The 17,673-nt window shown below is 46.5% G+C and overlaps 1 protein-coding gene across 1 annotated transcript in view; it reads left to right on the top strand.

Annotated features, from left to right (window-relative positions):
* Positions 1-17,673, top strand: part of CCDC60 (coiled-coil domain containing 60) — a 157,785-nt gene that overhangs the window by 128,452 nt on the left and 11,660 nt on the right. The window contains exons 6-8 of the mRNA XM_045886468.1: positions 3,728-3,818; positions 8,553-8,787; positions 16,567-16,651. Coding sequence (XP_045742424.1) covers positions 3,728-3,818; positions 8,553-8,787; positions 16,567-16,651 — 411 coding nt within the window. The remainder of the gene's footprint in view (positions 1-3,727; positions 3,819-8,552; positions 8,788-16,566; positions 16,652-17,673) is intronic.

Here is a 17,673-nt window from a genome sequence, read left to right on the forward strand (position 1 = left end):
AACGCTTTCATCCCTTGATTTCTAGCAACCAGGACCCCCCCCCCCCCCCGCAAAAGCTTCAGCAGGGGTAAAATTATGGTCTGAAAATCATAGCCACTTCTCCCCCATGGATCTGTCCTACTGCCTTGTTCCATCAGCCCCTTCTCCAAGCCACCCTAAGCTGTCAAAAAAAGCACGTTGTTAATAGTTCAATTGTGTTCAGTTCTCTGTACGAGGCATCCCGCCAAACCCTTAACAAGCCCCGCCCCATCCTCACACCAAGCTTCTGACGTAGCTAATATTATTCCCTCCATTTTACAGATGAGAACACTGAGGCTCCGAGAGGCAAAGCAGCTTACACAGACACACACCCAGGAAATAGCAGGATGGGCACAGGACTCGAACATCCAGTCCACCTGATTCTTTTTTTTTTTTTTAAGATTTTATTTATTTATTTGTCAGAGAGAGAGAGAGCTTGTGAGCAGGGGGAGCGGCAGAGGGAGAAGGAGAAGCAGACTCCCCGCAGAGCAGGGAGCCTGATAAGGGGCTCGATCCCAGGACCCCAGGATCATGGCCTGAGCCGAAGGCAGACGCATTACCGACTGAGCCACCCAGGCGCCCCGGGGTCCACCTGATTTTTAAACCCACTGTTCACCACCAACATACACTACTTTCCTGGTTCTCCTGCTCAGAGAGACTTGCCTGAAGTCACACAAACAGTGCATCAGGGACATCAATTAGGTAAACTAAGCTGCCGAAATGAACAACCCGAAAATCTCAGCAGCTTAACACAACCCAAGTTCATTTCCTGCTCACCCTACCGGTCATCAACATGGCGCTGTGCTCATTACAGTCATTCGAGGACCCAGGCTGAGAGGAGCTCTGTCTCAACGCAAGCTTCCACCATCAACAGCACAGAGAAGGGAACCTGCCTTGAGGGCTGGCCCTTTAAGGTGCCACCCTCAATGCCACATGTCATTTTTACTCATGCATTTTAGGTTTTTTTCTGAAGATTTTATTTATTTATTTGACAGAGAGAGAGACACAGCGAGAGAGGGAGCACAAGTAGGGGGGAGTGGGAGAGGGAGAAGCAGGCTTCCCGCGGAGCAGGGAATCCGATGCAGGGCTTGATCCCAGGACCCCGGAATCACGACCCAAGACGAGCAGACGCTTAACGACTGAGCCACCCCAGGCACCCCATCAGTCATGCATTTTTAAACAAAGCAACTCACAGGGCTACCCCTGACAGAAAAGGAGCCCGAAAGACCCAGGACTACTCGGTAAACAGCACTAACGACTATCCCACCAAGCCCTGGGGAGGAGTGTCCCCTTGCCGTGTCCATCTCGGACAAGGTGCACTCAGCCCCCTGTGAACAAAGAAACTCAGGTGGTTCCTTTCTTTTCCTACCCCTATCTGAGCTTCCTTTTTGGTTTATTTGCTCCCGAGAATGAAACATCACAGAGACCGATTCTGTCTAACCAGGCCCTTTCTTTCTCAGTGGCTTTGCATGAGCAAGGGTGCAGGGCGTTTTTAAGATCTCGGGGAGCCTTGCTGTATTTTTAGCTCATTTACCTGCTGCCTCAAGTCCGCAATAGATTTCGGGTCATCTAGGAAGTCAGTGTTAACAGAAAACCTCTATCTTCCCGATCAGGCTTGAATATTTAAGCCTTTGAAAGCTTGGCTGGGGCCCGATTTAATTTTAAAAGGGGAAGGGGGTTGCTTTTGAACTTCAAGAAGGAGGCTAGAGGCACAGCAGGAGCTGTGTGAGCAAAGGGAAGAAGCCGAAAAGCCCTGTGGTCTTGAAAGAAATGCTCCAAAGCAGAACCACTAAAGCTTCCAGTTGGTGAGCCTTAAATCAGACTTCAAAAGCGCCGCTAGTTTAAATATTGTTTATGGGACTGGTGTATTGCTGTTCCTTCCTCTGGCTGGATTTTAAATATTCCCTAATTTGATTACTCAGGGGAGAAGCAGGCAGAACCAATGTTAAATGAGCTTCACTGTTAATTATTCAGAGAGCTTTTTATTGTGTAATCAAACATAAAGTCTTACAAAAAGCTGGGAGGCACATTCTCACCCCGCCCTCCCCAGCCCGACTTGCACCTTGGCCCCTGTGTGCAGCTGCTTGTGTTGTGTGTGGGCTGGTAGATGCTCAGCAAAGTCCTGCCATCCAAGAGTGCACACCCGTTCCACAGCTGGGCTGGCCAAAGCCTCTGATTCTGCTACCTAGAGCCCTGAGCCATGAGAAGCCAGTCTTAGGCAAGTTTGAGCTTGATCACCTTTTACCTCCTATATCTGAGCATCTCCCACCCCCTCACCAGCACTCAGCAGCCCCTGATAAGTCTAGACCCCTGTCAATGCCTCCTGTCAATGCCTCCCCTCATGAGTCTGGTCTGGCCATCTCATTCCCTCAAGCCCCTGCTCTGTGCTAAGTGACAGCCAGCCAAATGATTTTAAGGATCCCAGCCATCCAAAATCTTTTCTGCAGAGAAAAAAGGAGAAAAAGAAAGGGGTAGATGGATGGATGGATCAATTGAAAGAGCACAACCTGAGTCTTCCCGCTTGCTTATCAACAGAGATCCACTGCCCTGTAGCCCCAAGTCCAAAATCCAAAGGGCTCTGAAAACTCAGTTTTTCCATAACTCATTTGGCAGCAAAACTTGACATGAACCAAACTGATCTGGTAGCATAATTTGACCTGAAGCTGTTTACAGTCCTTATCCCACCTAGTGTAAATATTCATATATATCAATGTGTTTGGTTACAGGATGCTGTCCCCTGACCCCACTGGAAGGATCATGTTAACGTATGGTACACGCATCATATATCCTTCCCAAAATTCCAACAGGGCAACACATCTGGTCCCATGGGTTTCAGATGAGGGATTACAGGCATGTCACCAACAAAACCTGCTGGAGGTTCAGTCTCATACCAAGAAAGTTCCTAAACCCATGAGGGGAGGATCCAGGAATTAGGGTATCTAAAGTTTAATTAAACTGGGGGAGATAGGTGCTTTAAGAAAAAGAATATAAAATTACAACAGAAAATTAGGTACAGGGCCCCAGAAGACCCCATTCAAGTGAGGGTCATTAGTTTCACTATAAATCTGTACCTGGATGAGTGATTTGAGCCCACCCCCCGCCCAGTTTGTTTTCTCATCTGTAAAATGGGATGACAATATCACAAGGTTTTATTGAAATGATTCAGTGAGAATGCACGAAATCATCTTGCATGTAGCATTGTATAGACTTTTGCTCCATATACTCCAAACCAGTGATTTTCATTGTGCAACCTGCCCCACAGGCTCTCCCCAGTACCCGCCCCCCCCCGCAAAGTAATCCTCTTTCTGTGTTACTCGGGAGCGTCCCTCATGGTGGGATTGGTAGGAACCAGAGCAGGCAGAGATTCAGAAATGAACATGCCTTTCAGCTTACTCCCGGGAGTAACTGCCCTGGAGTCTAAGAGAGGACCCAAGTCTAAAAGGCAGATAGATGCAGAACGCATACAAATACACTCCGCCTGCCTCCCCCCCACACCTTGTAAGCAGTGGTCTCTCCTAACCTCAATTTTCACTGACAAGACCTAGCTATGGAGAACTGTCCCGCTCACTTCTTCACACACACAGGGGGTGGGGAAAAAACCATCACAAGAGAACAGCCGCCATCCATCTATTTATTGCATTTCCTAAAAGAACTTGTAGTAAACCGAGGCTCCGGGAACGGAAAACTCATTAAGCTGTTTCTCACTCAGGGACCCGGGTGGAAGCAAGAGCACAATAAAGAAAATCAATAAGGACAAGTCCATGGGACAGAGGTGGGAGCACTTCGTCACCGCGCCGAAGGTAACTATCAGCACCCGACGCTGCAGTCTGGCTACTGGCCCCAACTTGGGCCGGAGGCGTTTCTGCTGGTCTTTTCTCCGATGGGAATTTTTTTTTCTAGTTGGTTCTCTGAGTGAGGAGAAGTCAGAACCGCATGCTGTTGGATGGTTTTTGTAAATTTTAATTAAAATGGTTATCTGGGGGATTATAGGAGAAATGACATTTGGCTGGACACCACTTCGTGGGGAAGGGGAGGGGTGGCTGAGGAGCTGCTCAATAAGATGTCACCAGAAGGAAACGGACTCACCTCCCTCCACGTTTTTAATCAATAACAGTCATTTCTCTCTCGAGCTCACTCTCTCTTTTTAACTCAGCCAGAAAATAAGAAGGGGGCGATTCAACAGATAGGGTTTTCTACAAACTAGAATGCGCACTCACCACTAAGAGAACATCAAGAGGTCTATTCTTTCCGCTTGAAACTATTCCTAACCCCACACTTCCCAAATTCATCTACCCAACAAACAAGCACCATAAAATAATAATGATAAGAGGTCATGTGTAGATAGGCAAAGGTAGTTGAAAGGGCAGTTTATTGTACCTGTGCTTTTTTTTTTTTTAAAGATTTTATTTATTTATTTGAGAGAGAGAATGAGAGAGAGAGAGAGAGAGCACATGAGAGGGGGGAGGGTCAGAGGGAGAAGCAGACTCCCCGCTGAGCAGGGAGCCCGATGCGGGACTCGATCCTGGGACTCCAGGATCATGACCTGAGCCGAAGGCAGTCGCTTAATCAACTGAGCCACCCAGGCGCCCTCTTTTTTTTTTTTTTAAAGACTTTATTTATTTATTTGAGAGAGAGCACATGAGAGCGGGGAGGGTCAGAGGGAGAAGCAGACTCCCTGCTGAGCAGGGACCCGGATGCGGGACTTGATCCCGGGACTCCGGGATCATGACCTGAGCCGAAAGCAGTCGCTTAACCAACTGAGCCACCCAGGCGCCCTGCATCTGTGCTTTTACCCACAACGTGCATATAATGCTTGGCCTTGCCTACTTCACGACACTAGTAAAGAACCTCAGGAAACAACATGCAAACTCACTCTAAAAATGTTAAAATGCTAAGCATTATTGCTTATAATTTTTAGAAGCCACTTTTTAACATAATTGTGATGGGCCAGGTTCTATGCTAAAGAAGTGCTTTGGGGTCTATTAGCTGGCTCTGCCTTCTTACAAACCCCAGGAGGCACTATTCTAATCACCAGTTGGGAGAGGAGGAAGTTGGGGCTCAGAGAGGTTAAGTGATTTGCATGAGGTCACACAGCTGGGTCATGGCAGAGCCAAGAGTGAATCCTGGGCCTGTTCACGAAACGCTGTTTATTAAACACTGAGCTCATCAAATGCATGTTTTCCATGGTGTCACAATTACAATTGCTCTCATGAAGAGTTTCACTATTTCCTTGCTCTTTCACCAGGATGTGCCTAGATCTGAGAAGGAAAAGCTTTTGTTTTTGTCACAGAAAGTTGCTATGGAGACACTGTGTACATCTGTCTCCAGAGATGCACAGAAAAAGCATTAGGAGCCACAAACCTTAAAAAAAAAATGTCCTCCAGGAATATTCCTAACAAAAATCTACAGAGGGGGCAGTGAATAACCACACTGGAACTCTCCAAAAAATTGAATTCCCCAGGAAGCTTATAGGTCAAACTCAGAGCTGAAGGGTGGTCCACTCTGATGATGGGGGAGCACTCGATTAGGAGTCAGGAGACCTAGCTTAGCCACTGTGACCCAGTTCACTGTGTGGCTTCGGACAAGTCCTTTTCTCTCTCCCTGGACTTCAGTTTCTGCACCTACAAAATGAGGACTTTGAAAGAGAGGCTCCAATCAACTCCGCACAGCAACTGATATTCTTCTGTACGTTTAGAGCTTGTCAGGGCCAAGACAGCGTTCGTGAGAGCCCGGCAAATGGAGTAAATGAAAAAAAATCAGGTTAGGTCTAATGCAATAGGGAGTGGTGAGGTCTGTGGCAAATGGCCTGCACTTCTGCCCAGCTCTAGCCATTTTGCCATTTGAGAATGGGAGTCCAGGGCTTATCGTTTTCAAGAGAGACCAATAACCTAAGTTGTTACATAAAAATCTCCCCAATTCGTAAAATTCTGGGCAGTCAATCACGTCTCCCCATGGGCCACCAGTTGGAAGCCACTGCTTCTAAGAAAATGTAAGGAATCACTCAGGGAAATCTTTTCCTTTGTTGCCCAAAAGCAGTCCCTACCGAGGTAGAACACAGCAGCTAGTTAACACTGCTCCTGAGTGAAATATAAAAACTAGAGAAGCAGCATTTGGGGATTTAAGTCAATTCAGACCGAGTCAGTTCAATAAAGGGCAAGCGAGAAGCTAAAACTGCCTGTCACATCATCCCCCCACATTTTATTTTTCTGCCACTCTCAATTAATCAGAAGTGTCAGCCCTTCATTTTGGATTTCCTGGCTGAGGTTGTTAATTGAATTTTAATTAATGGCAACTTTAGGAGCACAAAATGAAATCCTAGCCCAAGGAAGATCCACACGGAGCTCTGGATGTAGAAAGCTCTTCTGAGACCATCCCAGTCCATCCTCTTTGTCTTATAGATCAGGAAACTGAGGCAAGACAGTGACTTGTTCAAGGGCCCCCTGAGGTCCCCTGGCTCTGAGTCCAGTGCTCATTGCAAGACTCTAGGCTGTCCCTGGGACACAATGTGTTCAGCCTTCAAAACGCGACATGGAGCTAGAGTATGGTTTCCAGAGTCAGGGATTCATATGGTGCCAGAGGAGACCAGATGAGGAGATTTCCATATACTTCTGGGAGCGCCTGGGTGGCTCAGTTGGTTAAGCATCTGACTTGGGCTCAGGTCATGATCTCAGGGTCCTGGGATCGAGCCCCACCTTGAGCTCAGCGGGGAGTCTACTTGTCTCTCTCCCTCTGCCCCTCTCCCTGCTTGTGCTCACTCTCGCGCACATGCGCGCAAATAAAATAAAAAATAAAAATATTTTTAAAACAAACAAAAAAAAAACCCTACTTCTGGCCACATGCAGTGGACTCCATGAAATGAATCCTGCTGGAGACAATTCTCTCCACCCTGTTAGATACTTATGAGATGTTGGTGTGGCCTCTGGCACTGCCTCTTCTCCCTATCTGCCTTCCGAGGGTATCAAAACACTATGATTGAAAGGTGACCTCAGGGCGCCTGGGTGGCTCAGTTGGTTAAGCGACTGCCTTCGGCTCAGGTCATGATCCTGGAGTCCCGGGATCGAGTCCCGCATCGGGCTCCCTGCTCGGCAGGGAGTCTGCTTCTCCCTCTGACCTTCCCCCTCTCATGTGCTCTCTCTCTCACTCTCTCAAATAAATGAATAAATAAAATCTTTTAAAAAAAAAGAAAGGTGACCTCAGTCTGCTCTGCAAGCGCTTTCCTTTTAAATGTCCTCAGATAGAATCGTTTCTGTTAACTGAGTGTAAACCACAGCCCAGGGCACCACTGAACTCTCACTCTGGAGCAGCTGAGGACCTACTCGGCCCCACTGTAAACCTGGCATTTTAAAAGAATCAGCAGCATGGGATCAAGGGCATTTTCAATGCCCCTGAAAAGGGCATTGCTGAATGTATTTTTAAGCAAGGCATAATAATTAGTGTTGGTGTTAGCCTGACCTGGACTGGAATCCTGGCTCTGCCACTTGCTAGCTATGTGACCTTGGGCATATTAGAACCCTCTAGAAGACTTGGATCATGAGTTAAATGAAGGCATGACCTGGCACAGTACATTCTGAAGTGATATCAATCATGCAAGAGGGTGGTGTGAATACACACACACACACACACAACACAAACACACACACACACACACACCCATCCTGACTCCTTTCCTCCCAAAAGTCCACATTCTCCTTACAAGACTTTCTCTCCCTACCCCTTACTACCTTCTAGGCCTTGTCATCTAGACCCTTCCATCCACCACAACCATGGCTCCTCTCCCTGCCCCCAAAGAATGCTATCCTATCAGACACATCTGCTTCCCTAAATGTCAGGTCTAGAATTTTCTCCATCTTGTACACTTCAGAAGACCCCCAGTAAACACAAATCTTCATTCTTTGAGGGCCTGGTGTCAACGTGGTGAACAAGAGGTTGATCCATGCAATTTGGGGTCAAACCAAGAGGTAGCTAAAGACATGAGACCCATCCCCCCCCAGTTTAAAAAATCAACTCTGATGATCATTACAAAAGTCCAAAACTCCTCTGGTCCCTGGTAACGTCACTGGCATATGTGATTGGCCTCCTGTGGTGACTACTTGGGCAACCATGGTGCTCACTGAATAGAATCAGTCCTATCATGTTTGCTTCAGATGATACACACTTTAAATTATCTTGATTTGTGACAGAAGGTCACCCCAGACCCAGGATATGTGTCATGGTGTTTGGGAAGGGCCAAAAGAAATTCACATTCAGAGCCAGGTTTTCACTTTTTTTTCTTTCCTACTTTCCTTCCTTCCCTCTTTTCTTCCCTCCTCCCTTTTTTCTTCTCTCTCCCTTCCTCTCTCTTTCCCTTCTATTCACTCTCATTCCTCCTTCTCTCCTTCCTTCCCTCCTTTCTTCCCTCCTCCCTTTTTTCTTCTCTCTCCCTTCCTCTCTCTTTCCCTTCTATTCACCCTCATTCCTCCTTCTCTCCTTCCTTCCATCATTCTGTCCTCCCTCCCTTCTTTCTGAGATTCCTCTTTCTTCTCTCTTTCCTTCAGACCAAGAAATTCAAAATTCCTGTACTCCGCGTCACCAGCCGCAAACCAAGCCGGCGAGGCTCCACACTCAGTCTGTCTCGGACCAGCGGAGGATCATCCCCCCAGAGCAGCATGGTCTCCATGAACCCCGGCTCAGATGAGCCCCCGAGTGTGATCACCCAGGGGACAGGCAGCAAGGACATTGAGGACAATGAATCATCTTCAACCAAGCCTGAGGAAGAACCTCTCCATATCAGTAAGTCCCACCTGAGAGCTGACCAATCCGCCTTGCTCTTTGCCTCGAAGCCAGACATCAAGAACCCCTCCTGTTTGACCTCCACCCCCGCTCAGTTAAAGGAGACACAGGGGTCCCCTAGCGCTGCTCAATTTCTTCGGTCCCTTTTCCTTTGCCCCAGTGAAGATTGGAAATATACTCTATAACTTGGGATTATTCTGAGCAATTTCTCTGTGAGAGACAGCTCATGGTGATCAATTGCTCTCTTTAAAATTTTAATAATATATTTTATTCAGCCCAACTCATATAAAATATTGTCATTTCAACATGTAATCAATACAAAATTATTAATGAGGTATTTCATGTCTTTTTCATACTAAGTTTTTGAAATTCGGTATTGACTTTTTAAAACAACTTTATGGAAGTATAATTTGCATACCATAAAATTCACTCTTTTTAAGGATACAATTCAATGACTATTAGTCAATTTGCACAGTTGTGTAACTCTCACCACAATCTAATTTTAGGACATTTCAATCAAGCCAAATGAAAACCTCGTATCTATTGGCAGTCCCTCTCCTTTGCCACCCCCTGACCCCAGGCAATGGTAAATCTACTTCCTGTCTCTAGGGATTTGTCTTTTCCTAGTATTTTATATATGGAAGTTTTATCATTCTGTGACACCACCCCCCACTCCCACCCCCGAACCCCCGGTCTGGAACAAGCTTTTTCAGTGGTTCACAATTTGTGGGACACAGGTTCTTCAGAAAATCCGTTAAAAGGTATCGGTCCTCTCCCCAGAAGAAAATTTATACACACACATATGCACAGTTTTTCATGGTGTTTTAGTACGAGCCTATAGACTTCCGCAGACAGAATTATAACTAGGGGGTGCCTGGGTGGCTCAGTCCATTAAGCATTTGCCTTCGGCTCAGGTCATGATCCCAAGGTCCTGGGATCAAGCCCCACATGGGGTTCCCTGCTCACCGGGGAGTCTGCTTCTCCCTCTCCCTTTGCCCTTACCCCCTGCTAGTGCTCGCTCTCTCTCATGCTCTCTCTCTCTCTCAAATAAATACATCTTTAAAAAAATAACAATAATCGTAGCTAGATTCCGTAAGTCATGTAAAAAAAATTATTCTCAAAATTTTCTGGCCTGAGCAGGTATAATAGAAGGAGAGAGGAAAAGAAGGGATTTATGCAGAAAGAGTAGGTAGAAGGGAGAAAAAGAAAGGGACATAAAAGAGGCTGGCCAGTGCAAAATTATTGCCTCTGGTGCCTGGGACCTCCTCCTGCCACATCTCCTGTGTCCCCTCAGTTGCACCCAAGCTGAGGCCTGCCTTCTTAGCCAGTGCTTTCTCACTACCTAGAATGCCCATCGCAACTGGGCTGAGCTGAAAAGGACGGGGTGTGGTATAGATTCAAGGAGGCTGAACGAGAGGCGAAGGTAGACAGAAAGCCTGATTGAGACCCTAATCATCAAAACCAAAAATGGGCAAAAGGGCAAAAATCCAGTAAGTGGTCAGGACTCCGAGCAATGACTACCAATGAGAAAAAAATCCCACCCTTGTTAACAGGCAACCATGAAAGGCTCCAAGCCCTGAAAAGCTGTTTGCTGAACAGATTATCTCAGAAAGAGAGGAACTAAGATCAACCATCCGTAGACATGTGACTCTTACGGATATATTGAACCTTCTTTCATTTCAACACGTGTCTCCTGATCAGCTACTAAGTGCCTGGAACTGAGAATTACAGTTCCTGCCCTCCCCAAGCTTACATTGTAGAAGGAAGAAGCAGACCACAAACAAGAAAGCTACAAATAGCAGGGCGGTGGCAGGTAATATGTGATCAGAAGATCATAAGACAAGACGAGGGCCAGAGAGAGACTGGTGGTGGGAATGGGGCTAGTTTAGCCAGAGTGGTCAAGACACGCCTCTCTCAGCGCTGACATTTAGGCTGAGATCTGAGGATATGAAGCTGGGGAGGGAGGCAGGAGTCCGGGCCTCGCCTTTGTAGGGTAAGGTAAGGACTTCACAGTGATTCCGAGTGCAACAGGAAGTCTCTGGAAGGCTTTCGGTATAGGAGTAACAGGATCTGGTTTTCTTTTCAAAGGTGTCTGTTATTAGTGTCGCATCATGCTGTGTGTTTTTTAACCCCGAAAGCCCTGCAAGTTAAGAAGTGTCCCCAGCTTCAAGAACAGGCTCGAGAATGCGGAAGGAAGGAGGGAGCAGAGGGGGAAGGAAGCTGTGATGAGCAGAGGGGTGAACGGTGCCATCTCTCCAAGCACCCAAGACACCGCAGACCTGTCCCCAATGGCTGTCTCCCTCTCACATCTAACCAGCTGACTGCTCCCATCAGTCCTATCTCCTAAAACTCTTTTGAACCTTCTCTCTTCACTTCCATTACTTCATCTTAGAAAACTGGGGCACATAGGCTAGATCCTGACACTTATGTTTAGTTTCATACACAAGGCTTTGTTTAAAAAAAAAAAAAAGTGGGAATGATACTTTTTTTTTTTAAGATTTTATTTATTTATTTGACAGAGAGAGAGACAGCGAGAGAGGGAACACAAGCAGAGGGAGTGGGAGGGGGAGAAGCAGGCCTCCCGCAGAGCAAGGAGCCCGATGTGGGGCTCGATCCCAGGACCCTGAGATCATGACCTGCGCTGAAGGCAGATACTCAACGACTGAGCCACCCAGGCGCCCCAGTGGGAATGATATTTTAAGATTTGAGAGATTTTACATAAAAATTTTGATTAGAACAACAACAACAACAACACTGTGACAAGAGTGGACCCACAAGCCTGTACAACATTCAACTGGAGCTGCTCCTCTTAGGTAGGACATGTGCTGGCTAGTCTTCCCCAGTCCCCACCAGCCCCTATTACCCCCAGTCATTGCTCCCAATTGGCCAAGTGCATGGCCATTTATTGTCTCATTTGCCCTACTGTTTTCCTCAGAATAAGGATGATAATGATCATGATGATGATAGTACAATAGTTAATGCTTAAGAAGACTTTTATGTATCAGGCACTATTCTAGCTTCTAATATAAACATACTATATATATATATATAAATTCACATATATATACATAAATGTATATATTTGCATATAAATTCAAATGAATCTTCACAACAGTTTTATGCCTATTTTGTAGATGAGAAAATTGGGGCACAGAGAGATTACATTATTTGCCCAAAGTCACACATCTAGTAAGAGATGAGGTCAAAATCTGAACCCAGGCAATCTGGCCCTTATGTCACAATTAATCTCTATGCTTTACCCAAGTCTCTAGAAAAAGTGGGAAATGAAAGACCAAGAGAGAAACTTGATTTTTCTTACACTACCTCATGTCACTCATCTGGTACCTGACCCCTGTAGGTACGTGAGTTTGGAACACTTCCCTTCCCCCCCCATCCACATTCTCCTTTCTCCTCACCCACATGATAGCAACAGCCTCCTAATCTCCCTGCTTCCTGTCTTGCCCTCACTTCCCCATGGATTTTTCTCCATGTTGAGCCAGAAGGAACTTTCTGAATTAAAAATCTGATATAGGAGCACCAGGGTGGCTCAGTCAATTAAGCATCTGACTCTTGATTTCGGCTCAGGTCATGATCTCAGGGTTGTGAGATCGAGCCCCGCATTGGGCTCTGCACTGGGCATGGAGCCTGCTTAAGATTCTCTCTCTCCCTCTCCTTCTTCCCTTCCCCTCATCTCTTAAAAAAAGGAGTGGGGGGCACCTGGGTGGCTCAATTGGTTAAGCATCCGACTCTTGATTTCAGCTCAGGTCACGATCTCAGGTTCGTGAGATGGAGCCCCTTGTTGGGCTCCGTGCTCAGCAGGGAGTCTGCTTGGGATTCTGTCTCTCCATCTCCTTCTGGCCCTCCCCCCCCCAAATAAATAAATACATAAGTATATAAATACATACAATCTTTTTTAAAAATCTGATATAGTGCTCCCCAGCTTAACATCTTTCAAGATTCCCCTTTGCCTCTAAGACGTTGCATCTGATCTTGTCCCAGGCTGTTATAATAGGCTCAGCTCTTACCATTTCAAACCTTACATCAGGCACTCCAACCTCACCTCACCAAAATGCTTTCCTCTTCTTAAACAACGCACATTCTTTCATGTCATCCTGTTTGCAATGCCCTCTCACCTGTGACCCTTTAGTTTGGTGGACTCCTACTCAACCTTAAAGACCCCGCTCAAATATTCCCTCCACTGTGAAGTCTTCCATGACGTTCCTGGGTTCCCTCCTCTCAATTCTCTTAGTACTTTGTGTTTGCTTTTATTGAGCACGCAAATTTTAATTCACAACCGTATCTCAGTGTATCAAGTAGGAAGTCCTTCGGGCTGGATACAAAAATCTGAAAATTGGTGGCTTAAAACAGATAAAAGTTTATTTTTCTTACAGATTAAAGAAGGCCAGTTCATGGCTGGTATGGCTACCAAAGGTCATCAGGAACCCTGCTTCCTTCTGTCTTTCTTTGCCACCATGCTCAGCATCATTTTATGATCAAAATGGCTGGGATGGCTGCCTGCTAGGCTGGAAGTAGAAGGAAGTAGGTGACGGAAAAAAGTGCTCACTCCCCGCTGAGTGGAAGCAGGCTTCTCAAAAGCCCCATAAAAACATTTCTACTAAACTCTCATTGTCCAGAATTTCATCCCAGGGGCACATCTAGCTGCAAAGATGTTGGACAACTGGTCTAGTAAATGCTTACCCTCACACACACACAAAAGAACACACCACACACAGAGATGCACACACATACACACACACACTTGTGCACATATTTCTATTACTAAGGAAGACAGGGGAGAGGAACATGAGCTCACTGCTGGTGTGGAACAATGGTGTCTTATTCACCCTCAGCCCTGCACGCAGTGGGTGCACAACAATGACTGGGAGAAGCATCCACCAGAGACCCACGTTCCAGAGAGAAAGTCTTCCTACATCCAACTCTTCATCCTTCCCCTCTACTTATACCTTAACCTCCCTCTCATTTGTCATAGCCTTGACAAAAGTAGATTAATTTCCCAGACTTTCACTGCCTTCTAAAACCTCCTCAAATTTATTCTGAATTCATGAATCCTATTCTGAGAGACACACCATTTGACCAAGGTCTAATTTCCAGGCTGGCTGCATAATGAAGTCTTTGTGGAGGCAAATCACTGGGGACAGCAGGTTATGGCCTCTCTGTGGACTGAGCCCCTCCCCAAATCAATGGCAAGGGGATTCACAAGAAACCAAAGCCCAGGCCGTTCTTCCTGCCAGTCTTGGAACTGTTAGAGGAGAAACTCATTTCAATAGCAACTCAGAAAGATGGATCCTATGGTGGCTAACGTTCCTTCCACAACACAACCCCATACAACAAAAAGACCTTCTCTGTTTTCCCTCAAAGAGGAAGAAACGAGTTTGGTCACTCAAGAGTGAGATTTGTGGACAGGCTGTGGATGGGAGATGGAGGAGGGAAGTCAGAATTTTTTCCTTCAGTGTATGATCTGGCATTTGAAAACACAAGATGCCATTGTCTGTAAACAATGGATAATGTCATCCCCCTAGCTCTGGGAACTGAGGACCAAGCAGGTTCCTCTGAGTGTGGGCCTCCATTACAGGGCCCTATTCCTCACAGAAACCCAATTTTATGACATCTGCACCCCTTGTAAACAAATGTCTGCTCCCAGGTAGCCTTGAGGAGTAGATGTAGACCTCTGGAGTCCCCAGGCTTTATTTGAGTTCATAGGTATCCAACCTCAGCTACATAATGGATGGAGCTTGATATTGCTGGACACCATATTATTATGGTGTTATTGGCAAACAGGAAAAAAAAAATCTTTGGTGCATTAAGTGAGTGTGGAGCCTTCCTCATGATTCTCTAGGAGAGCTGCCCAACGTGCCAGGTCACCAGGGTCATTTGCTGGTATCCACCCACCCCCTGGCTGGTTTGCATATGGGTGGGGGAAGGAGTGGGGGAGCAGTCAGATGTTGCTCCTTGGTTCCCAGGAGATGGGAAGAAAGTGGAGGAACCAGTCACAGCCCCTTTACTAATAAGCTTCTAGACACTCCGCAAGGATTCTGGGATGTACCACAGTAGGGGAGGCGGGCATGATGAGACAACAATGAAGATCGGATTCAGGTCAACTGGAATCATGCCCACAAATTACCAGGAAGATACATTACTTGGGAATGAGGAAGGTGGAGTGGAAAATGGCTGAATGTTGGTGTTCATCACAGCCGAGATGGTTCCAAGATCATTAAGGGGGAACGCCCTTGCCCTAGCACACATGACTGCATTCATAAACAAGGCTGGGTGCAAATGGCAGTGGGAAGCCCTGGGCTTCACCCCTGCAGGTATGGCTTTTAAGACCTGCACCTGTGTTGACGACAGGCCCCTACGAAAGGGTGCAAAGCCCCACTGGCACTGTCCTCCTTCACTGATAGCCCAAATCTAGCTCAAGTTATCCCAAATCCTTCCCTCTTTTTGTTTTCTCCTTAGCCATTCACTTATGTATCCAGCAAATGTTTACTGGGACTGCTCTATGACAAGCCCAGTGCCAAGTACTTGCAAATCTGTATCCACATAAAACATGTAGGACTTCCACGGGCCCACTTTCCTTGAAGCATACAGCTTACTCTAAGTATATTTCATTTTCCAACTTTCGAGTCAGTGTATTAGCTTCCTGGGGCTGCCGTAATGAAGTTCCAGGAACTGGGAGGCTGAAAACAACAGGGATCGATTGTCTCACACAGTTTTTGAGGCTGGAATCCAAAATCAAGGTGTTGCAGGGCTGTGCTTCCTCTGGAGCCTGGAGTGGGGAATCCTTCCTTGCCTCTTCTAGCTTCTGGTAGTAACTGGCAACCCTCAGCACTTGGCTCTAGATGCATCGTCAATCCATCTGCCTCTGTCATCACAGGTCATCCTCTCCCTGTCTGTCCCCTCGTGTTATAAGGACACCAGTCGTATTGGATTAAGGCCCCACTCCACAGCTATATGACCTCCTCTTAACTTAATAACCACATCTGCAATGTCTCCATTTCCAAACAAGAATGTGAATAATTCAGGTTTTGAAATAGTGGGGGATTAGGACATCCACATATCTTTCGGGAAGACATACTCCGACCCATAACAGTCAGGCACAAAGATGTATTTCTGCACTATGTAAAAAGCAACAACATTAAGTATGCAAGGAGAAGTCATCCAGTGCAAGGAGGAGTGGTGAGAGTGCTGGGGGGCAGGGGGCTGGAGCATGCGCGCCTGCCCAAAGGCCACCATCTGCGTGCAGCAAGAATGAGCCCCACCTCAGAGTCTTTTCCGGGAAAGCAGAAGGTCTGGATTTTTACAGGAAACCTTCCAGTTTTAAAAGGTTAGGATCTACGTCAAATCAAACAAAATATGTGTGAACTAGATTCAGCCTGTGGATCACCAGGTTAGAACTTCAGGTCCATGGGATGAGGAAGGGTTTCCCGAACAAGATGATTTTTTCTCAGAATTGGAAACTGTCCTCTCCGGCTACACCAGAGTGTAAGGTCGGGGAGGGAAGTGAGATGAGACAGGAGAGAAAACAAGCAGCCAGATCCTGCAAAGCCTCAGATGCCACATGGAGGAATGTAAGTGTTCTCCAAAGGGAAAATGACAAGTCATTGGTTTTAAGCAGATCGGTGACATCTGGTGTACAACCTGCCCAACAGCTACGGGCTGCCTACACCCTGATCTATCCCTCTCCAGCTCACCACACACAGAAGCAGAGGGGATATCAGCCCCGCCTGCCCTCTAGACAATGACCTCTCATGTTCCCATCAGATTTGCAGAAGCTGCTGGAGATGGTTCGGGAAGATGCCCGAAGGACAGTCATGTTGGAAAATGGGATGCAAAGAAAAGTACCCAGGTACGTTCTCTTGACCCCTAGGGCAGATAAAGGATGTCAGAGTAATAGTGATAACATTAGCCATAGCAGTTCCAAATTATTGAGCATTTTCTCTGTGCACTGAGCCATGTACTTTGTTCATGTGTATCACCTCCCTGGGTTCTTTCAACAACCCTCTGAGGAAGATACCATTATCTTTATTTTACAAATGAGAAAATGAGGCTCAGAGAGGCTAAGTAATTTGTTCAAGGTCATCCAGCTAATGAACGGTAAAGGCACAACTTGAACGCAGATCCCTCTAATTCCAAAAAGCATCCTCTTAACCACTATGCTGCACTGCTTCCCAGGAATTGTAAGGTTATTTGTCCGCTCTTTTACTGAATAGTTATGAATATGTATGTCCTAGGTGCTAATTATTGCAGGAAGCATTATAAAAGGAAAGCTCAGACCTAAAAGGCTGAATAATAGGGGAATCTCATCTAGTCTGGGATGGGGATGGGAATCAGAGAAGTTTCCTCCAAGGAAGAAACTATAAGAGATTGTGGGTGAGGCGAAAAAAAGAGCTCCCCAGCCAACACTAGGGACAGGTGAACATTTCAGGCAGCGTCTGTGCAAACATGCTCAGAGGGGACCACGGCACCTTCAAGGAACCAAAATGCAGCCAGAATGGGATGAAGAGAGGCATACGTCTGTCCGGGGACCTTGGAGGCCACCTCAAGGATTCTGGTTTCCTTCCTAAGAACAATAAAGATGCTCAGAAGTGTCAAGCCGGCGACCAAGGTGATCAGCTCATGGCATCAGACTTGAACCTGAAAGTGTCCTCCTTCGGGCGGGAAGCCTTGTCCACAGGACTTCTGACCTCGAACAGCCTCAGAGACCACACAGGCTCTATAGAGCTGGAGTTTCCTTCCCAAGTACAGATCCCTCCGAGTAAGCAAATTACTTCGTGAAAATAAATGATGCACCGGAAGAGGTTCTTCATTGCTTTCAGCCTACTGGGATGCTGGCTCTGACTTATTGGTTATTGTTATTGCCATAATTAC

This window comes from Mirounga angustirostris, unplaced genomic scaffold (genome assembly GCF_029215605.1).
Source record: "Mirounga angustirostris isolate CCGP_5_RB_7025 unplaced genomic scaffold, mMirAng1.0.hap1 SCAF_14, whole genome shotgun sequence".
NCBI lineage: Eukaryota > Metazoa > Chordata > Mammalia > Carnivora > Phocidae > Mirounga > Mirounga angustirostris.